This window comes from Podarcis pityusensis (assembly GCF_964106645.2).
Source record: "Podarcis pityusensis genome assembly, chromosome: 17".
NCBI lineage: Eukaryota > Metazoa > Chordata > Lepidosauria > Squamata > Lacertidae > Podarcis > Podarcis pityusensis.
In genome coordinates this window covers 4586284-4608618 of record NC_138042.1, presented here as the reverse complement: position 1 = coordinate 4608618, position 22335 = coordinate 4586284, and the positions used below count along the sequence as shown (strand labels likewise).

Genomic DNA, 22335 nt, shown 5'->3' with positions numbered 1-22335 from the left:
TGATTGGAATCTAATAGCTGCTGTCATTTTGGCCAAACTCTGTAAACTCACAGAGCTTGTTTTGCCACTCCGTTATTGAGGGAACAATGTCCCCTTTCCAATTTTTAGCTATTGGTATTCTGGCGGCAGCTATAGCATATAAAAAACACTTCTTTTCTTATCTCCAGGGATGTCTGTTGAGACTATACCTAATAGGAACTCTTCTGGCTTTTTCTCAAATTATGTTTTAAATATATTTTTTAGTTCTTCATGGATGCTACTCCAGAATTTTTTTATTTTCCTGCATCTCCACCATAGATGGTACAATCATTCCTTCTGCCTTATTACATCTCCAACACATATTTGATTTTAATCTGTGTATCTTGGCCAGTCTGATGGGGGTCATATACCACCTGTACATCATCTTTATCAGATTTTCTCTTATTGTGTAGCAAGCAGTAAATCTAATGTCTTGCTTCCACAATTTTTTCCCATTGCTCCATCTGGATATTATAACCGAAATCTTGGGCCCACCTCCTTTATTTCCTCATCTTTTAATTCCCACTCTAACAGTAAATTATAGGTTTTAGATAATAATTTCCTTTTGTTTTGTAATAGTTCTTTTTGTAGTTTAGATTCTTCTTTTCCAAAGCCGATTTTTTGGTCCAAATTAAATATGTTGTGTAATTGATGGTATTGCCTCCAACCAGTACAATGTTGTTTAATTTCCTCAAAAGTTTTCAGTTTAAATTGGCCATGTTCTTCTTTTAGTAGTTGGTTGTATGTAGCCCAGTTTTTCTCCATATTTTTCTTTTTTACTGAGATTACCTCCAGAGATGACACCCACCACGGTGTTTTGGGTTCTAGTAAATTTTGACATTTCTCTAATTCTTTTTTGTATGGCATTTTGTTGTATGTAATATCCTCTTATGAAGGCCTTACTTGCATCCCATATCACTCATATCTGTTTCCTGAGCCATATTTATTTCGAAGAATTCCTTTAGCAGATCTTGAGCTTTGTTCAGTATCTTTTCGTCATTTAAGATCTTTTCATTCATCCTCCATCTCATATTTATTTTCCTGTTTCCCCTTAATTCTAACATAATTGAGTTGTAAAAGTTATAGCTTTATCCTAGTCAGGCTTACTTGTTGTGCCAGTCGGACTTCCAAATAAGCACGCATGGGGGTTGGATCTACAGTGGTACCTCGCAAGACGAATGCCTCGCAAGACAAAAAACTCGCTAGACGAAAGGGTTTTTTGTTTTTTGAGCTGCTTCGCAAGACGATTTTCCCTATGGGCTTGCTTCGCAAGACGGAAATGTCTTGCAAGTTTGTTTCCTTTTTCTTAACACCGTTAATACAGTTGCGACTTGACTTCGAGGAGCAACTCATAGAATGCGGTGTGGTAGCCTTTCTTGAGGTTTTTAAAGACTTCGGTGATTTTTGAAGCTTTTCCAAAACTTTCCCAACACCGTGCTTCACAAGACGAAAAACATCGCAAGACGACAAAACTCGCGGAACGAATTAATTTCGTCTTGCGAGGCACCACTGTAATGTTTTACTCTCCAGTGACTTAGCTCTTGAGTCCACTGTATTTAGCTGATGAATATGGGGATAGTTTGGTTTCCCCCCCCGCCCCCCGGGAGGTATAGCAGACCCTTTTCCAAGAAGTCCAGTTATCTCTCCTTGTCACTGTCATTCTTCCCTGAATGTGCTTTTTCCCCTCTTTAAGTGCGAACTTTACCACTGGGTGGACCTGCTAGACAGATTCGATGGGATCCTAGCAGATGCTGGGCAGACAGTGGAGAACATGTCATGGATGCTGGTTTGCGACAGGCCGGAGAGGGAACAGCTGAAATCCTTATTGCTGTCAGTGTTGAACTTCACTGCCCTGCTAATAGAATACAGTTTTTCTCGCCACCTGTACAGCTCTATCGAGGTAAAGAACTCTAAAGTAGCAGGGTTGGGATTTAGAAGGGCTGAAGGGCCTCTCATCTGAAACATGTTTTAGAAGCAGATGATGGCTTTAATAGTGTAAAGCCGCTTTTCTGTTGGGACAAGAATGACAGCTGCACCATATTGTTGATTGTGGGAGGCAGATGGACTCAAATATTTAATACTTAAATACTTAGCAATTTTATACGATGCTTTAAAGTATTCAAGAGGTTTACATAGCATACAGTTAATTTTTAAATTTTAAAGCCAGTAGGCAGGCTAGTATTATGCTCCCCATATTGTAGGCTGAGGATCGTAGCTGTCCTAAGGCTGCATATGGAGTCCATAGCAAAAGCAAGGTTTGAATTATGGACTTCTGGTTGATAACTTAGTCTGTTAGCCACAACACTACAGTGACTGAACATGGCAAGGAAGACCAGAGTATTTATTTGCTATAACAGGAAAATATTAATCTCTTTGGAAATTAAGATTGTGGTAGTTTCAGGAATGTTTCAAATACTTTGCTCTTCGTTTAGCACTTGACAACATTGTTGGCGTCCTCGGACATGCAAGTGGTGCTTGCAGTGCTCAACCTCCTGTATGTGTTTAGCAAACGCTCCAATTACATCACGCGCCTGGGCTCTGACAAGAGGATGCCTCTTCTATCCCGGCTACAGCATTTGGCAGAGGTAAGGAGCTGTAAAGAGACCTACAAGAAAGTTGAAGTTCATTGTCTTAATGGCTTTTTTAGATAATGCACCTTTAGAAGCCATATTGATGGATCAAAAATGTAATGTCTCTAGTAAAGAATTATTCTAATCCGTTTCTCTCACATGGGACACACTTGGAGCATTGACAGTCATAATATAAATGGATTTGCTCAAAGCAATAGAAAATGTAAGATCTCTGACACATTTTCTATCTCTGCTTCCTAAATTTAAGGCTTTAGGCATCACATCTTAAATCTGGTTTGTCCTTTTGGGCTGTTTGCATCAGCCCATCTTACTTAGTGTTTTATTATGTACTGAGGTTTCCAGACAGGTATGTAGTTATTTGTAGTATTCCCGTTGTCAAAGTATTAAGACTTAAAAGCCTGAATTGTCTAATTTTATTTGCTTTCGGGTCTTCTTCATATAGCCAATTTTTTAGTTGTTGTGGGAGCAATTGCTTTTGAAAGGTTGTGTATTGTTAAACAGACTTTTTAGCCTAATGATGAAGCTAGTTATCCTGAAGATCATTGTGCTACAGTTTAGCCTGCTCTTGTGGCCTTCTGTCACATTGCAGGTGTGGTGTAATCTGAGAGAGAGAGCAGGCGTCAGATTCCTTGAGCACTGCCTTTTTATCTGCTATGTGATAAAAGCAGGATGCAGCCAGGGTATATAAAGGAAGTTCAATCTGTGACTAGCTTCAGAGGTGGTATATTTTTGGCTGACCAGACCTCTAAGCATTCTGAGAGGTACAGTTCTGTAACTGATTGTGTGATGGACTGTTTCACGTGATGTGTTTTCCCACCAATCCTTCTGCACAGTACAATGTAAAAATGTATGGTACAAAAGGTCTGAAGGCAGATGAAGAAAAATTGAGAGGTTAAAAAAAGCGGGTGGGGGGGACAGACACTCAGCTAAAACAAAGCACTTTGAGGGAATTGTGTACTTTCAGGGAGAAAACAGGAGTGGCTTTGTAAAACTTTTCTTCGAAAACAATATTTAAATACTATGTCTGTTCTCTGTCTGCTCTATTTTATGTTCTTGATTTATTTTCTGTATTTTATTGGTGGTATTTCTGTTTTGTTTATAATTGGAAACTACAATAAAGTAAAATATAAGCCACTGCGTAGGTGGCTCCACTCATCTTTCTCTGGATCCAACCTACTAAGTTTTAATCTGTTTGTGGCTTGATTTCACATCCAGATTACAAAACAAAGGTGACCCAATTCCTTCTCTCATTTTCAAAGCAGTTGAAATTTACTCTGGTGTCACTTGTAATTGCAGTTATCACAGGAAGCAATGATGTACATGACACTGCAATGTGCAGCTGGTTGTTTTCTTAAAAGGTCCAGTTTAGGTGTGCCTGTGGCAAAGACCAAGTACTATCATCACAGGTACAAACTATGATTCAGTGAGTCATTTCAAGCAGCTCTGAAGGCAGCTGAGCACTGGCGCTCTTTATCATAGCCTGTGACAGTTACTTAGCTCTCAAACTTCTGTTTTACCAGTCAACATTGTTGCATTGGGTCATGTTGGATGGTATCTTGGCAGTTTCTCAGTGGTATGTTGGCTTTCATTTTGGGTAGCCTTCATTACCACAAAGCAGAACTTGTCAATTGCTTTTGGAAACAATCATGAGGACTGTTTACATTAAGTAGGATTTTGGAGTCATAGGGGGAAGGGGGGCACTCAGTGAGATTTTAAATGCAGCTGTGAATAGAACATGCATGCCAGAACTTCACATAGCCAATTTTCTATTGATCAAGTCCAACTGAAGTGTACAGTTGAGTTTTCCTTCTGGATTGTTTTTTGTAGGGTTTTGGGGTTCATTCAACCTTTATGTTCTCCTCCTTCTGTCCTGCAGAGTTGGGGTGGCAAGGAGAATGGCTTTGGTCTGGCAGAATGTTGTAGAGATTTGCACATGCTGGTAAGTATTCCATTTTGAATTTTATCTTTTCTGCTACTTTGCGGTTGGTAGCTTGACTCATGGTGTGTAGAACTAATTCCCAGTTGCTTTTCTGATTTACGTAAATACATTGATAGTCCTTTCCCAAGTGTGTCTTTTATAGTGCCTCTCACACTGTTCGTATTTAATAGCAAATTGGCAAATAGTTGGTATTCTGCTCTTGCAGGAAGAAAATTTGGTCTTCCTAACGGGCAAGAGTCCATTAAAACACAGTAGGATTCTGCAATATATTTGATATAAAAGCCACTTTGCATTGCCTGGCATAGGCTTTGGAAAAGTTTGACTTCAAACAATGTTTTAGGGTTAGGGATTCTGACACCAAGATTTGGACACTGAAACTCTCATTTTTTGCTGGTATATATAATCTTCCTTCTTGAGGGTAAGCAATGTGTGATTTGAAAGAATACTGGGTCTTTGGGGGTGGGAGTTCTTGGGTGCCCTTTCCTTGCTCACTGCATAATTCTTTCCCCCGTCCATGGTGGTCCCCTGAACCAGGAGAGATGCCAGCTTGTGGTTCTGATAGTTACTAGCCTCATCAGAACCGCCCTGTTGCTTTAAAACTTTCCAGTGCCTGCTTTGCTGATTTTTGCTATGTTTTGAAATGGCTACACTCTGGAGTGAAGCAGCATCATTGTGGGCAGGATCATACATAGGGTATTTTCAAGATGTATTGTTTTTGAGAATGATCAGAGTAACAGTCCTTTACAACATACACATTCTGGGTGTTGATCCTGGTGGAGATCACTTTTTGCCCCAGTTGGCTTAGCATGATCAACACAGATGGTACAGCTGCTATCATACCAAAACAGTGGCAGTTACTGTAAACTTCTGGAAATAGGAAGCAAAACATTTTTAAGGTGCTTCCTGGTTTGCCGCTACCGTCACTGCTGACAGCGATGTCAGGAAGTGCACCAACTGTAGGGCTCATGAGTTGTGAGGCCCATAAGGTCTGATGGCATGTTCTGAAATACTGCCCTTGACCTGGGGCCAGCAAAATTCTCCCCCTCGGCTGCTTCAACTTTTACATTAAGCTTGCATGAGCTGAGTGATGCAAGGCTGAGTAGTCTTATATGCATTGCTACTCATACCCTGTGGGGCTGCTGAAGGCACAGGTCTAGGCCATTGTTCCATGTCTGTGCATCTTCTTGGATATTGCTGTTGTGTTCCTAGATATCAGCAGGGCTCCCTCTGCATCACCATGTCTTCATACCTAATCCTAACTTCTTACATCTTAACTCTCTTCCTCCTCCCACGTGCACAAAAAGATGTAAGGAGAGTTGGGGTGGTGGTTATACTCACACTTCTGCAAGTGGGTGCTCTTAGCACCAGGGTGCATTGTCCTTTGTTACGCTAACGCCCCTCCCTTAACCTCCCCCTAGTCCAGGGTGAGAGTGGTTTGATTTTTTTTTTGGAGGGAGTGTTTGCCATCTGGTTTGTTCTGATTCCGTACTGTGATCTGTACACAGAAATACCCTCCCAGTGCAACTACACTACACTTTGAATTCTATGCAGAGCCAGGGGCCGAGGTCAAAGTGGACAAAAGGGTGAGTCTCCTACAGACTTGTTCTTGTAGGGTTCTGAGGGAAGTGGGTGGGAGCAAGATTTGGCAAATAAGCCCACATTGGATTGAAAAAGGCTATAGCACGTTGCTCCCTATTCAGTTTCTAAGAGAAGTGGGGTTCTCTACTCCCAGTGAGTGAATACTAAGATGGAGGAAGTTACTTTAGGTATGAGAAGATGCTGGCAGCCAGTCTTCCTATTCTCAGATGCTTTCAGTAGCTTGATCAACTCATTTTGGAGGTTGTCATGGTCCACTCAGTGTCCTACCTCTGCTGTAGCTGCTGTGCCCTGCAATCAAACATGCTGCTTTTAACTCTTGGAGGTGGTGGTGATGGTGGTAGGGATTCAGTGGTGTTGAAGGCCCACTTTGTTGCCCTCATATCTCAGGGAGAGCTTGTTTTCCTACGTCTTGAGAAACACTCTATGAAAGGTCTCTTGTCAGGTGCAAACAGTTCAAACTTTGTCCTCCCCAAATTCCACACTAGGCCCTGTGAGGACCCTTACATAGTAGCTCCAGTTCCCTGAGTATTTGGGTGTAAAGTAGATGGCACACCTTGACAGTGTTCCCAAATTAAATGGGAACACTTCAGTGCCAGGTACATACACCATTGACACTTTCAAGGTAACATCTCTGTCCACCTGTGAAGAGACTTCTCCATTTTGCTTCTCTAAATGCTTGTTTTTTCTAGGTATGGATTTATGGGGCAGATGTGGATTTATGGGGCAGCAGCTCTTTCTCAAATAGGGGTTGCCAGCACAGTAATCCATATTGGGATATGATTAAAATACCCCACGAAAGCCAGGTCTGATTGTTGGCCAAAGGCACAACTCATTTTTGAGCTGTAGCTCTTGGTGGCTGCCCTTAAGCAGTTCTGTGGCACAGTTGTGACTTTGCCATGGCTTCCGAATGAGAGATCGGAAATGAACTCCAAAACCTTTTTGTTTCCTTTTCAGACTACCAGCAACACACTACATTATATTCACATAGAACAACTTGACAAGGTAAGCTAACTCCCCCTGCTTAATTGAATGATATTTTTAATTTTGCCTTTGTATTGGCTTCTAAGCCTCTCTTATTTACCCAATGCAGATTTCAGAAAGTCCCTCTGAAATTATGGAATCCCTCACCAAAATGTACAGCATCCCAAAGGATAAACAGGTACATTGACAGGAAAGACCAATGTGGTGCTCTGGGTGCATTACAGAATGAGGCTTCTGGTTTAGTTTCAAGGAAAACAAATTTGCTGTGCTTCGGAGATTTTCAGTAGCTAAACTGAGTTAATGAATCTCCTTGGTACTTGAAATGGATTTTTTTCTGGGCTTGGTGGGGCGCTTAATGAGTTGAGAGGTCTAGTTTCCAATACTGCTAACTTTGGTGTGGTTTCCATATTGTGTCCTCAAAATGGGGAGAGTGTGATGAGACAGAGAAATGGAAACCCATTGAGAGTGACATGGTTACACAAGGTAGCAGCAGATACTGCCCTGGATTGCATCAGGTTGAGTGCATTAGGGCCACCTTTATAAATGAGATAATAGAATAAATTGTATCATCTGGGACTTCAGAATAGGAATTGCATTTTGAATGTGCGCTCTGTAGACAAAACGAGGGCATTGGGGAGACTGGTTCATGCCCTGCCCTTGTTCTAGTTTTCTGCTTGCAATATTTACTTATATACACATATGACTGAAGTAATAAAATTCGTTGCATCTCATTCTGCTGCATATGTAGATCCTGCCAGGTGACTGGGGTCAGTTATAACCCTGTGAGGGAAGCATTGTCATGGTGGGTGCTTGGGTCTTTATTGCAACATTGCTAACTGTTTTCTTCTTGTAGATGCTGTTGTTTACACACATTCGCCTGGCCCATGGCTTTTCCAATCATAAAAAGCGGTTGCAAGCTGTTCAGGCCAGACTGCATGCCATTTCTATATTAGGTGAGCATGGTGGCAGATGAATTCTTATCTGTGGCACTGCCAAAGTAAAGGGGAAGAATATGAGTTTATACAAGTGGACATTGGGATAGCTTTAAAGTGATACTTTTTATTTTGTTGCACGTGATCGTGTTTTCATGTACTGCCATGAAATAAATAGGCGTTTGATCAACCAGTGGGGCAGGACAGGAGGCATCTTCTCCCTGCCACTCTGTCATGTGTCCATACCCCCATCCTGGCACTATTACTGTTTTTGGCCCTCTCCTTCCATGGCCAGCTGCCGCCAGTGCATGCACTGGCTCCCCTCAGGCAGGCAGGCTTGGGACAGGCTAGGCAGTGGCCCCAAGCAATTTCCAGGGTGAGAGTCTGTCTCTGTCTGTGTCTCTCTCTCCTCCTCATGTGCCCTCCCCGTTAAAGTGGAGAGCTCTCCACTTTATGTAATTTCACATGCATGTGCGGGGTCCTGGAACGTAACCCCTGCGTAAGGGCGGGGGAATGCCTGGACTATGCATTTCTGGGGACTCTTGAGTCACATACTTGACTTAGCTATTCAAGCTGCTTTTTAACTGATAGATGTAGTAGCTCACAACAAATGAAGTGAGCAAGTCTGTGTATCAAGGAAATCCTACAGTGTAGCTACCATTGCTGAAAAAAGACTTGGCCCTGGACATGTCAGCCTGTCCTCTCTATATATCAGTATTTAGACCCGGATGAGTTAGTGCTATCAAGTCTTGACTTATTTCCCAGAGACTAACCGGTAACCAGCTGGTATCTTTTGGTACCAAGGAGATGATTCTAATAGTCCAGGCATAGGCAAACTCGGCCCTCCAGATGTTTTGGGACTACAACTCCCATCATCCCTGACCACTGGTCCTGCTAGCTTGGAATGATGGGAGCTGTAGTCCCAAAACATCTGGAGGGCCGAGTTTGCCTATGCCTGCAATAGTCAGTCCCAGCCACTAGCTTGGCTGCTGCACTAACTGAAGTTTATGAACAGCTTTCAAGGGTAGCCCCAAACTGAATATATTACAGTAATATAATATGGAAATTACCATAGCGCAGATCTCTGCTGCTCCTACAGAGAAGGCATAACTGGTTGTACTTGGTAAAAAGGTACTACTTGTCATAGTGCCACCTTTATATATAAAAGCAGCAGTATCTTAAGATACAATCTTAATCTGTGATCTCTCCCCACCCCCCGAATCTAGATAAGATCTATTCCCTATCCCCAAGATTAACAGGGGAGCAAACACCACAATATTGTCAATGAGATAAGTTTAAGTTGGCTGTAAGCTTCTTAACTACTGCTGCAGATACCAATTCAGGAATTTCACTGCCTCTGCAAAAAGGGCAAGCATTAATTGTTGCCCATATATTGATGATACACCATTCAAATTCTGTGATGACATTTCCCAACAGATTCATAAACATATTAAAAACATAGGAGAGAGCCAAGATGGTTTTTAAGTAGTCTGAGAAAAATAAAGAACTTTACACTAAATTGCCATCTTTGAAAGCTGTAGTCTCTTCCCACCCCCCCACCCCTAATTTTTTAACAGGCCAGGTAACAAATGTTATTGTGCTTATTTGTGATGTTGCTTCATAGAGGCCTGGTTGACTTAAATGCTTGTTCCTTCATGGCCAGTTGGTGGGGTTGTGGTTCATAGCAATGAGAATTTTAGGTTGTGGACTAACAAATGCAAGGACCAGAAGGAAGCCAAACAAAGCCATATAGAACCATGTTTGCTTTCTTCCTCTGATCTGGAGCACCTGGACATAGCTTGTACAGTAGAAGCTTGTGCTTCTGGATCAGAGACCATAATTGTATTAACCAGTTATGTGTCACTTAAAATAATGGATAGGTTTGTCTCCCCCCCCCCCCATGTCTGTCACCTGCTGCAAATTCTTAACAAAGCCTCTCTCTCTTTCCACAGTGTATTCAAATGCCTTGCAGGAATCCGCCAACAGCATTCTATACAATGGGTTGATAGAGGAGCTAGTGGATGTACTGCAGATAACAGATAAACAGTTAATGGTACGTCATCTATCGACCTGCTTCTCCTGCCCAGACTTGTTGGTAAGGAAAGCTAGCTCAATGGTACTCACCTTAGTTCCTTCCCAAGGTATTGGCATTGGGTTGGACTGTAAAGATTCTAGAGTTTTTTTCTGCCATTTTCCCAGGAGCTTGTCACTAGCCTATTCAGCTTCCTTTGATACTGACTGAATATGTGGATATTTATAAATTATAATATAGCACACGATTCTCCTCGGAGCTAAATCCCTAATCTCCCCATTTCTCTTTGACAGGACATCAAAGCCGCCTCACTGAGGACGTTAACTTCCATTGTGCACTTGGAGAGGACTCCAAAACTCAGTAGTATTATTGATTGCACTGGAACTGCCTCCTACCATGGATTTTTGCCAGTCCTAGTCCGGAACTGTATACAGGCCATGATCGGCAAGTATTTCTAGATCTCACATGTACTTTGGTTGTATTCTGCTTGTTGTATTCTAATGGTGCTTCCTTTCCTCTTCCCAGATCCCTCCATGGAGCCATATCCACATCAGTTTGCCACAGCACTCTTCTCCTTCTTGTATCACCTGGCAAGCTATGATGCAGGAGGTGAAGCTCTAGTCTCCTGTGGCATGATGGAGGCCTTACTGAAGGTAATGTATGCTCAGAAGAATGAGTAAGGCAGCCAGTTCCCAAAAATTAGAGAACCGTTTGCTGGACTCCTGTCAGACAAAAATTGGGCATGCAGTTCTTTTGACTGTTGTCAAGAAAACTGGAGCACTGTTGTGTGTACAGATACCCTTCTCTGTCCCTTGCCTCCACATCTTGCTGCTGCTGTTCCCGGTAGCCAGTTTGTTTGCCAGTTTGTTTCTATTGAATTAAAACTGGTAAATCTTGAATGCCAGCCATAGGGAAGCCCAGTTTCTGGGCTGGTGAGGCTGAGAAACTATCTAAGAGTAGAAAAGATTGGCTCATAAGTATTGGAGCCTAAAACATGCATTCATATGTGTATCTGGTTTGTCTCAACTGAAATGCCTGTTCTGTCAAGCCAAGCTCTGATTTAATAGCATTCGAGATTAGGCATAGTAGCTGCCCTTTGAGAAATCAAACTGCTTGGTGGCATTCCAGAGCATTTAACCGTAGCCTGACTTTGCTGTTGTGACTTTAGTTGTTGTGTTCTGGTCCTCAGACCTCAAGAAGGGCCTTATAGAACTAGAAAAGGGCAGTCAAAATGATCAGCGGGCACTGGAGACACACATACACACACCCCTTTGAGGAAAAGTTACAGCCTTGGGGTCTTTGAGGGGGCAAGATATAAAATTAAGTATGGTGTAGAGCAGGGATGTCCAACCGGTCAACAGGTCAATCCCTGAGTGATAGCGGTAGATCACGTGCTTATTTTCCTCTGGGGGGGGGAGCATCCTTGCACGTGCTGTCCTGACCTGGCGAGAGTCAGTTGTCACTCGGATGCCTCCGCCGCCCTGCTACATGGGTGTTTTGGAAGCTCCAGCCAGCAGGCTGCAACAAGTTAACTCTGACAGGATCGTGGATCCCTGGCTGTGCCTGTCTACTTATGTGATCGGACGGCTGTAGACTGTTGGTGCTCAACCTCTGGTTTCCCACAACGGTGTGACCGGAGGGGAGTGTTCACGGGGATGAAGGCCCGCCTAATCGCCGTGTCAGAGGCGAGGGGAGAGCAGTGTAGTGTTTAATGTTTTTAAAGCAATTTATGGTGTGCCCCCTCCAAAAGCAGCAGAAGTACTGCGCCCCCAAAACCTAAACAAATTTGGTCTGGCCCCCCTAAAAAAGCTAAGCAAATTTGATTCCCCCCTCCCATGGGCAGATCACTGCCAGTTTTTTATTCCGAGAGTTGTGATTGCAGTCTCTTGGGAGTTGGACGTCCCTGGTGTAGAGAAAGTGGATAAGTCAGTAATCCAGGGTCACTGAACAAATCTGAATAATGGGAGACTGAGGATAGGCAAAAAAGGTACTTCTTACAGTTAATAGTTAAACTGTAGAATTCATCCTCAGAAGATGCATTGGTCGCAACCATGATCACAGCCCACTTGAATAATTTTAAAAGGGGATTGAACCCGTTTGTAGTTGAAAAGGCTGTTAATGGTTACTCAGGGTTACCGTATTTCAAGAAGTGAAAATCTGGACACAAAAGTTGTTGAGCTCCCCCCCCCCAACACTTCTGATATGGGCTGCCATGCACCTGGGTTTTCATGGACATTTTAACCAACTTTTGACAATTGCGCCTGGACTCCCTTTTCTACGGATGAATCCCGGCTTTGTCTGGGAAATTCCAGACGTATGGCACCCCTGTGGTTACTAGCAAAGATACCTCCCGTATGGGGGCAGCATGCCTCTGAATACCAGTTGCTAGGGAATCTGAGAAGGGAAGAGTTATATTATATTGTGGCTAGGTCCTGCTTGTGTGCTTCACATTGAAGCATCTGGTTGGCCACTGTGAGAACTGAATGCTGGACTAGATGAACCATTTATCTGATGCAACAGACTTCTTAGGTGTTTTCTTTCGAAATTCTGGATTCTCCCCAATGTCATTTGAAAATGGTGGGTTGTTGTACCCATGGGTTTATCATTTTTGTGGCTCCTGCATTCACACATTCTTACCTGCTTTTACATCTTTCTTCCCAGGTGATCAAGTTCTTAGGAGATGAGCAGGACCAGATCACTTTTGTGACCAGAGCAGTCCGTGTGGTGGACTTAATCACAAACCTAGACATGGCAGCTTTCCAGTCTCATAGCGGCCTCTCTATCTTCATCTATAGACTAGAGGTATCTGTGCTTTATTCTTGTGTCAACTGCTATTCATTGCATACTCTTCATGTAGGCCTGACTTCACAGCCATTGTTCATTTTTATTACAGAGTTCACAATCATTGATACCAGTGATTCAGTTAACTCTACTCAAGTTGTTTTAAAGCTCTTTTTACATATAGCTTCCTTTGTGTTTTAGCATGAGGCAGACCTGTGTCGGAGGGAATGTCCCTTTGTAATAAAGCCAAAGATCCAGAGACCTGCTGCTACCACTACACAGGAGGGTGAAGAGATGGAGACAGACATAGAAGGTATCTCATAACAGCTATTGGTCATTTTTACAGAAATGTTTATAGCTTACTGAACTAATAAACGTAGAGAGGAAAATCTACAGAAACTGTATCTGTTGATAGTATTGGATTTTATTTTAATTGCAACTTGATGTATTTCTGTTAGCTTTTATTACGTTTTAAAGAGATTTAATAATCCTATGTTTTATAGAGCTATAACTAAAATGTTACATGTTAGATACAGTTGGGATTCTTCTGCTGCCTTTCAAGAACTGGATTTTGAAATAAAATGAATTAAGTAGAATTGTGAGATGAAAGGTAAACTTCATGCATTCTCCATAGATGGCAGATTTGACATGCTTAGCCAGTTTTGTTGGGGTGTGTGGTTTGGCAGAGTTGGTTCAGCACTTTCTGAGTCTTGGGGGATCCTCTGGGATTTTTACTTTAGAAAATGGGTGAGGTAGGGTGAGACAAGATAGAATTATACATGGTGTAGAGAGAATGAACAGGGAGAAGTAATATTAGTCTGTTGCTCTGGGGCAGGTTAGGTTGTTGAGTTTTGAAAAATGATAATAAAGAAGTCATGCCTACTGTCATCTTGTGTTGGCAAAGAGAAGATACAGCTTCTAAATGAAAGATAGGGTATTCCAACAGCTATAGCTTTGCAGACATAGGGTGGAACTTGTGAAGGGCCTGTGCTAATTTGTCTTACGCTGAGTACCGTATTTTTTGCTCTATAAGATGCACCAGACCATAAGACGCACCTAGTTTTTGGAGGAGGAAAACAAGAAAAAAAATATTCTGAATCTCAGAAGCCAGAACAACAAGAGGGATCGCTGCACAGCGAAAGCAGCAATCTCTCTTGCTGTTCTGGCTTCTGGGATAGCTGCGCAGCCTGCATTCGCTCCATGAGACGCACACACATTTCCCCTTACTTTTTAGGAGGGAAAAAGTGAGTCTTATAGAGCAAAAAATACGGTATATCTCCCTCTCCTGTGCCCACGCACAACTGAGTCCAATTATTTCCTGTAAAATATCTTTCCATTTCTCTAGTTTCTGACGTAGCCATGGAGAGCAGCCCTGGGCCTTCCACCTCTGGAGAACATCGACAAGAAGTTGTGGTTGAAACAAGGGCCCCAAGTGCCATCACTCCTAGCAGTAGCAGTAGCAGCAGCAGCACAAACATGGTAGTCTCACCCCGAAGTGGTATGTATTGACTTGTATAAAAGAGCTTTTGTTGTACCACTGGAGTGTTTGCCATTGACTGATTTCATTTTCTGGATTCCTTCTTTATTCCAGGAGTTCAGTGTATCCCTCAGCGAGCAGCACTTCTCAAGTCCATGTTGAACTTCTTGAAAAAGGCCATCCAGGACCCAGCTTTTTCAGATGGCATACGGCATGGTGAGAGACTGCCTTAGCATTTGGGCTAAGCCAGCAGTTCTTGAACCAGCTTTCCCTTGACCATCTTTTCATAATGACAAGATGCTTGTCTCTTTGTGGTGTATAGTAGGCTGTAAATGCTGGTGGCTGCACAACTAAAGGCAGGAGTCTCCTGGGATGCTTCCATCCTCCGCCAGTTTGGTTCTACTTGGGCAACAGATCTCTTATGAATTCATTAGCTTTCTTTTCTTTCTTTTTTTGTAAATATTTTTTATTAAATTTTACATCTCAGATGGTGAATGTTATGTTTGAATGAAAATCTGAGAATTCATTAGCTTTCTTTGGTGACTTTTGTATTTCTATCCTACACAGATGTAAAAGTGTGAAATGTCACACTAGACCTCTTTTTGGAAGTTGCTCTTGTTCTGGGGAATGAACTTCCGAGCAATAGTCACCAGTGTCTAATCTTGTGCAAAGCAAACCACAAAATGTGGTGACTTCCTTAGAATCCCAGTTTCATTGTTTAAACCCAGAGAAATTTGCTAGCCCATTATTGTAAAGATATTGGAACCGTGCAGAGAATAGTTACTGACATCCTTGGAAGCCAAATGAGTTGCTGAATAATATTTCTGGTGGTTTGGGGGTGGGCATTTAATTGCACTATGAAGCTCCTTGTCCTTTACCATTACTAGCAAACCAGAATAAATTGTACAGAGTGATAGAATATTTTGTACATGTCTGCATATTGTATAGGCGATAAAGTAAAGCTTATTGGTGCAGCATTTTTAGTGGAAACTTTACTGAAAGTGCTTTATGTAATTACTGCATTATCCGTGCCTTATTCATTATGTCTCCTCCTTGCAGTGATGGATGGCTCTCTGCCTACCTCTCTGAAGCACATCATCAGCAATGCAGAATACTATGGACCATCACTCTTCTTGCTTGGTAAGTGTGTCTTTCATGCATAATAAATAATACGTTTCTTAGCTGGTTTCCCTGGACCACATCCCTCTTGATTTGTTTCCCAGGAGTGACAGCATACTCTGGGAATGGGCCATTGTAATGGGAGGTGTCATCTCTCAGCCTAGCTGCGAAATTGTCCTGCCTGGGAAGACCTGTACTGGTCAGTGACTCACCTCATTCTCTCTTCTCTCCTGACAGCCACTGAGGTGGTAACGGTCTTTGTATTCCAAGAGCCTTCGCTGCTATCCTCGCTACAGGACAATGGCCTAACAGATGTCATGCTGCACGCTCTCCTTATAAAAGATGTGAGTTTTATTATTTTTGTTACCTGTGTTCCTATAAAAGCCTCATGTTGTTGGTTTTTTTAATCTGGGAGCTGAAAGAGTCTTAGTAATTTTTACACTTCCCATTTTGCATTCCAGCAGTTGCTAATTTCTGGCACTGCAATCTAATTCATTTTGTAAATGAATATACTTGATAAAAGCATTTCATATAGTTCATGTTAAGTCTACTGTGCTGGCCCATTTAGGGGTTCATGGCACAGTTGGAATTGCACTTGTGCTACTTTTTCGACATATCTCCTCAGCTGCTCTTTTATTCTGCTCAAATGGAGGGTGAATGTGGAAATACGTGGATTTACCGTATTTTTCGCCCTATAAGACGCACTTTTTCCCCTCCAAAAATGAAGGGGAAATGTGTGTGCGTCCTATGGGGCGAATGCAGGCTTTCACTGAAGCTTGGAGAGCGAGAGGGGTCGGTGCGCACCGACCCCTCTCTCTCTTCCAGGCTTCAGGAAGCTATCCGTAAGCCTGGGGAGCCCGTGGGAGTTCCTGCAGGGCTCCCTAGGCTGCGGATAACAGCCTGCTTGCCCGGAGCGCGGGGCGCACTGAAGCAGAGCGCCCCACGCTTCGGGCAGATATCCGCAACCTAGGGAGCCCTGCGGGAGTTCCCGCGGCGGGGGGGGGGATAATTTTTTTTCTTTATTCCCCCCCCCCCCCAAAAAAAAAACTAGGTGCGTCCTATGGGCCGGTGCGTCCTATAGGGCGAAAAATACGTCCCATTTCGTCTTTCCACTTTATTTACACTCCTGCTCAGTCAGTTCACTCTACCATTTCTTTCCAATTTCCACCTTTGAATCTCTGCTTTCCTGTTTATATTGTTTTCTCTCAACGTAGTCCCTTGAAGCTACTATTTTTCTCTCAAGTCATTCAACTCAGTTAAGAGAGTTCTCTGGCTCCTATACATAAGAATGGGTTCCCCGTTCCACATAAAAAATCCTCTTTTCCCACATTGCTTTTATGCCATATCTCACTGCATTTTGTAACGTTAGGCCAAAGGTGAGCAGAAGGTTGATCAGGATCTGCTGGCAGATTTGTGTGATAGGAAGCAGATTGGAAAAAAGGTTCCGACTCCCAGTTCATTAAGAATAGCAGCAACAAATTGTCTTTTCCATGTAAATCAGGTACTGGGGGGAAATTCCTAGGCTCAGAATGTGCTTGGAGGCAAACTTCTTTTCAGAATTTCAAGATCTTCCATGGAGTAGCCATGATTATATGTGTCTCCTCTTTCTCCAAACAGCTCAAGGCGACTGACCTTGTATTATCCTTGTGAGATAGGCTAGGCTGAGGGTTTCTGACTGGCCCAAGTTCATTCAGGGATTCTCATGGTCCCCATCTGCTAAACAACTTTGCTCCATTGGATAAACAACTTTTATCTACAAGGACATGTAGCTAGAACTAAAAAAGCAAAGTAGATCTGACAAGCCTGAAGTTTAACCACCCTTATGTTAGGTTGTTAGGCCTCATTTGCATCAAATAATCGTTTATAAAGAAATGTTACTTTTATAGCTCAAGTGCAACTTTGTGACCCTTTTGGCATTGCGGTGCACGTCTCTCCTGACAGGTCCCAGCCACACGGGAAGTTCTGGGCTCCCTTCCTAATGTCTTCAGTGCCCTGTGCCTGAATGCCCGGGGCCTCCAATCCTTCGTTCAGTGTCAGCCTTTTGAACGCCTCTTCAAAGTGTTGCTCTCACCAGACTACCTCCCAGCAATGAGGAGGCGTCGCAGTTCAGATCCACTTGGTGAGTATCTTCCGGGGTCCATTTGTGTTGGGCATTTCTCCCTACTTGTCACCATCCTGTGGTCCAGATAAAAAGGTAAAGGTATCCCTGCCCGTACGGGCCAGTCGTGTCCGACTCTGGGGTTGCGCGCCCATCTCGCTTAAGAGGCCAGGGGCCAGTGCTGTCCGAAGACACTTCCGGGTCACGTGGCCAGCGTGACAAGCTGCATCTGGCGAGCCAGCGCAGCACACGGAAACACCGTTTACCTTCCCACTAGTAAGCGGTCCCTATTTATCTACTTGCACCCGGGGGTGCTTTCGAACTGCTAGGTTGGCAGGCGCTGGGACCGAGCAACGGGAGCACACCCCGCCGCGGGGATTCGAACCGCCGACCTGATGATTGGCAAGTCCTAGGCGCTGAGGTTTTACCCACAGTGCCACCCGTGTCCCGTGGTCCAGATAGCCATCTTCAAATATATTAAGGGCTGTCACATGGAAGAGGGAAAAGTTTGTTTTATCCTGCTCCCTGGAGACAACTAGAGGGGGTCCCCCCGTTTTAACTTTTGGAAATAATTTTGAATTTTACTATTATCCAGTCTAATTAACAAATTTATCCTAGTGTTTTATGGCTCATATGTCGGCTCTGTTCCTAGGTGAAATTCTTATAAAGTGGACTGTTATCAACCTGTGATGAGGAATTCCCCATTTCCCTTTTGAAAACAAGCTTCTATTGTGTACCATTTCTAATGATTAAGTTGAATGGAAGTGCAGTTTTTCTGCCTCAGAATCCTACTTTCCTGATGACTTAATACAGCACCCAATGTTGTGCTGCTTGTGGTGTTTTAACACGTGAATGTGCAGCTTTCCACCTGGTATCTTTGTCTTCGCAGTGGGTGATCTTGTAATCACAGCCAGAAATTGTACTAGCAGCAAACAAAATGAGATGGCTATGAATCTGAAAGGTTTCATTCCATCATTGATGGAGGCTTAGAAATGTAATGTATTTGGCATACTTTTATCAGTTACAGCAAGAGTTGCCAATCCTTACTATTATTATTTTTATTATTATTAGGAATAAAATTTTATTAGTTTTCAATTACAGTCCAATAATAGCCTCATTATAGCAATACCAATTTATAATACAATTATTAATACCAATCATTCAAGTACTGAATTATATAATTTAAAGTTGCCCCCTGCATGCTTGATTTGATGATTTGATAATTTTCTTTATTTCTGCTTTCCAAAATCTTTTTAGTGTCAGTTGCATTCTGGTTATAATAATAATCCCTTATACAACATCTGCAATATTAATAACTCTAATCGTGTTGTTACATTAAATGATTTTTAAATTTCAAGTGATGATCGCCAGCCATATCCTTGTTCTTGTGTGTGGCAGTGTTCAGAATGGAGGGAAGGATGGGTGTCCAATGCTGGCATCCAGTGAAATATGGGCATGTTTAAGGAATGTGTTCTGTGTAGAAGAGGCTGAGCATGTATAAACAGAAAGTGAACAGAAGGAACATATACTACTCGGGCTGCCGTGGTTGCGTAGAAAAATAGATTCTTTTGACCTGTGGGGACCCATATCTGATTCTTAAAAAGAAATGCAACTGTACTCAATCTTGAATTAGTAGCATACCCAGCCAACGGTGCTTCCATCTTGTTTGGGCAGCTTGTTTACTCACATCCAGTTCATCACGGACCTTAGACACCAGTTCGGAACCTTAGTTAACTCGTTGAAAGCAGATGTAAAGGAGAGATAGCATTGAGTGTCCAAAATCTCCAGACAGTTTTGTGTAGATTGAACCTTGTGGCATTCTGCGCGTGGAAGGCCTTTGGATGGAACAGTAACTTCACCTGCCACCTTTGTAGACCCAACTTGCAAGAAGGAGAGACCACAGTATGTCTCCTCTTTGCTCCAAACACGAGGCAATCCAGAAGCATATCAGGGGATCTTGGAGAATAAACAAGATCTTATTCTCACTTTCCATCTCCTATCTATGCTCACCCACAGTTTATAATAAAGACATTTGTGCCTGTAGAAGTTGGTATTCTTGAAAATATTATGCTAACTTTTTATGAAAGCAAGTTCCAGGCTTATGGATTTGGAGATTAATAGGTGGAAAACTCACACAGTGTCTGCAAGAGAGTCATACCTAGAAATTAGCTGTTACTCCCATCTGGCCTTCTGTTATTTTCCCTTATACCTTGTTTCCCTTTCATGCAACACTGAACCTTTTTTTTTTTTTTTAAGTTTCATTAGAATATTGAGTTATGTAGACTAAGAGGACAAAAATAAATTGTTACTTACTTGACTGGGCTGGTTTATGCCAAGTACCACAGTCCTTTATAGCTTAAATCTAATTTGCTCCCCTTTCCCGGTGTTCATTCTAGGGGACACTGCTTCCAATCTTGGAAGTGCTGTGGATGAGCTCATGAGGCACCAGCCCACACTCAAGACAGATGCTACTACAGCCATAATTAAGGTAGGAAACAGAACAGAATGGTTCCTATGCTGTTTGTGTCTCTATCTTGCCAACCTCCCAAGTTGTGCACCTAGATGTTGCCTCTTTTACACTGTTTTTTCCTGAATGCAGTCTTATTTGGAGAATGACATCCCAGACTGGTATTCTGGAAGTCCTAACAAGAACCTGTTCCATGCCAACATGCTTGTTCACTGTTCTGCAGTTACTAGAAGAAATCTGCAATCTGGGCCGAGACCCTAAATACATCTGCCAGAAGCCCTCCATTCAGAAGGCTGATGGAACAGCCACTGCTCCACCACCTCGCTCAACTCATGCAGCAGAGGAGGCCTCCAGTGAGGATGAAGAAGAGGAAGAGGTGCAAGCTATGCAGAGTTTCAATGCCACGCAGCAGAGTGAGGCAGAATCCAGCCAGCAGTGAGTAGCTGAGGCTAAAAATAACATACAGCAATCCTGTGAATGGTGGCTTGCTGCAAAGTCTAGCCTGCACTTGCTTTCTGATCAGTTTTTAAAGCTGCTTGAAAACAACCTGTATTTGAGGGTAGGGTGGGTGGGGGGCTTGTCAAAACAACTGGGCTGCCCTTCATGTTTAGGAAGAGCACGGTGATGGTTCAAAGAACCCATTAAGTTAATTCCATGAATCCAGTGGGGTCTTGTTTTTCTTCAGTGGCAATCCAACATGCCACATGGCAATTAGTTTTGAAACGGAGAGTTTCAGAGCAGCTGGAGCCGGCACGGGGTGTGTTGGGACGGGTAAGCTATACAAAAGTTACATCCCACTGGATTAGCAGAGGCTCTCTGAGTAAGCCTAAGCAACTCTCTGGATCCTAGTCAACGTGCTTCACATAGCTGTCAAGGTTGCTGCATATAGCAGAAAATGTACTTGGGCAGCTGTTACCCATGTTGACTGGCAAGTACATTGTACACAGCAGAAAATGCATTTGCATAGCTCTTCGTGTGTTAGCAAAGCATTCATTTTCCTGTGTGCTAATATCACTAGTAAAGGTAAAGGGACCCCTGACCATTAGGTCCAGTTGTGACCGACTCTGCGGTTGCGGTGCTCATCTCGCTTTACTGGCCGAGGGAGCCGGCGTACAGCTTCCGGGTCATGTGGCCAGCATGACTAAGCCGCTTCTGGCGAACCAGAGCAGCACATGGAAACACAGTTTACCTTCCCGCTGGAATGGTACCTATTTATCTACTTGCACTTTGATGTGCTTTCGAACTGCTAGGTTGGCAGGAGAAGGGACCGAGCAACGGGAGCTCACCCCGTCGCAGGGATTCGAACTGCCAACCTTCTGATCGGCAAGTCGTAGGCTCTGTGGTTTAACCCACAGTGCCAATTTGAGGCAACTGTTGAGCTCGTTTATTGAAGTGTACTGTTGCAAAAAAGAAAAAAGCCCTTCATAAGAGTAAAGTTTGATTCCTTTGAGCATTTTTGGTAGAGACTGTTTGAGAAATGGTGTATTTGTTTGAGTGTATGTTGTCTTGTTGTTCACGCCTGCCTTGTGGTTTTGAATCAAGACAGGATAAGACCATGGTCATTTTACTGTTTAGCATTATTGTGATATTGACCCTTCAATACAAGGTTGCTGACATTTAATACCTGCTTGGTATTGAAGCAGGCCACAGATTCACAAATAACTCCTTAGATTCATGGTTTGCATTTGTTTATTTGGTAGGTTTACAGTGCCACACAATGAACAGAGTATCTAGGCAGTGAACATAATACAGCCCATGAATGGTAGGGTGGGCTCTGCTGGGTTTATAGCCCTGAGATGTAATTGAAGTGATATATTATACCAGGGGTCAGCAACCTTTTTCAGCCGTGGGCTGGTTCACCGTCCCTCAGACCATGTGGTGTGCCAGACTATATTTTGAAGGAAAAAATGAACAAATTCCTATGCTCCGCAAATAACCCAGAGATGCATTTTAAATAAAAGGACACATTCTACTCATGTAAAAACACGCTGACTCCTGGACTGTCCACTGGCCAGATTGAGAAGGCCTTAGGTTGCCTTAGGTTGCCTACCCCTGTATTATACAAAGCACAATTCTAAGAAAAGAGGGTGGGTGAAGCTGTTATAAAGATCACTTGGACCACAGCAGAACCCAGAGCTAGGTTTCAGTCAAAGTGGTCCTTTTCTTTCTTGTTTCTGCAAGCTGATTCTTCATTTACCTATTTCCTGCCTTGCATACATTTTACTCGGAAGTAAGAACCACTAGCTTTCAGTGGAATTCACTTGCAAGTGAGAGTGGGTGGGAATATTTAATTTCCTCCTC

At 43.0% G+C, this 22335-nt stretch overlaps 1 protein-coding gene across 2 annotated transcripts in view; it reads left to right on the top strand.

Moving 5' to 3' along the window:
* The first annotated feature begins 1695 nt into the window (after window positions 1–1695).
* The window catches only part of HUWE1 (HECT, UBA and WWE domain containing E3 ubiquitin protein ligase 1), a 74022-nt gene continuing 53382 nt past the window's right edge, over window positions 1696–22335 (top strand). For both annotated transcript variants that reach the window (XM_080987512.1, XM_080987511.1), the window contains exons 1-19: window positions 1696–1918; window positions 2451–2603; window positions 4486–4548; window positions 6054–6131; window positions 7102–7149; window positions 7238–7306; window positions 7982–8081; window positions 10013–10155; window positions 10386–10536; window positions 10618–10745; window positions 12754–12894; window positions 13075–13186; window positions 14219–14371; window positions 14465–14566; window positions 15410–15490; window positions 15707–15813; window positions 17411–17588; window positions 19964–20055; window positions 20258–20469. In XM_080987512.1, coding sequence (XP_080843638.1) covers window positions 1790–1918; window positions 2451–2603; window positions 4486–4548; window positions 6054–6131; window positions 7102–7149; window positions 7238–7306; window positions 7982–8081; window positions 10013–10155; window positions 10386–10536; window positions 10618–10745; window positions 12754–12894; window positions 13075–13186; window positions 14219–14371; window positions 14465–14566; window positions 15410–15490; window positions 15707–15813; window positions 17411–17588; window positions 19964–20055; window positions 20258–20469 — 2240 coding nt within the window. In that variant the 5' untranslated portion in view covers window positions 1696–1789. The remainder of the gene's footprint in view (window positions 1919–2450; window positions 2604–4485; window positions 4549–6053; window positions 6132–7101; window positions 7150–7237; window positions 7307–7981; window positions 8082–10012; window positions 10156–10385; window positions 10537–10617; window positions 10746–12753; window positions 12895–13074; window positions 13187–14218; window positions 14372–14464; window positions 14567–15409; window positions 15491–15706; window positions 15814–17410; window positions 17589–19963; window positions 20056–20257; window positions 20470–22335) is intronic.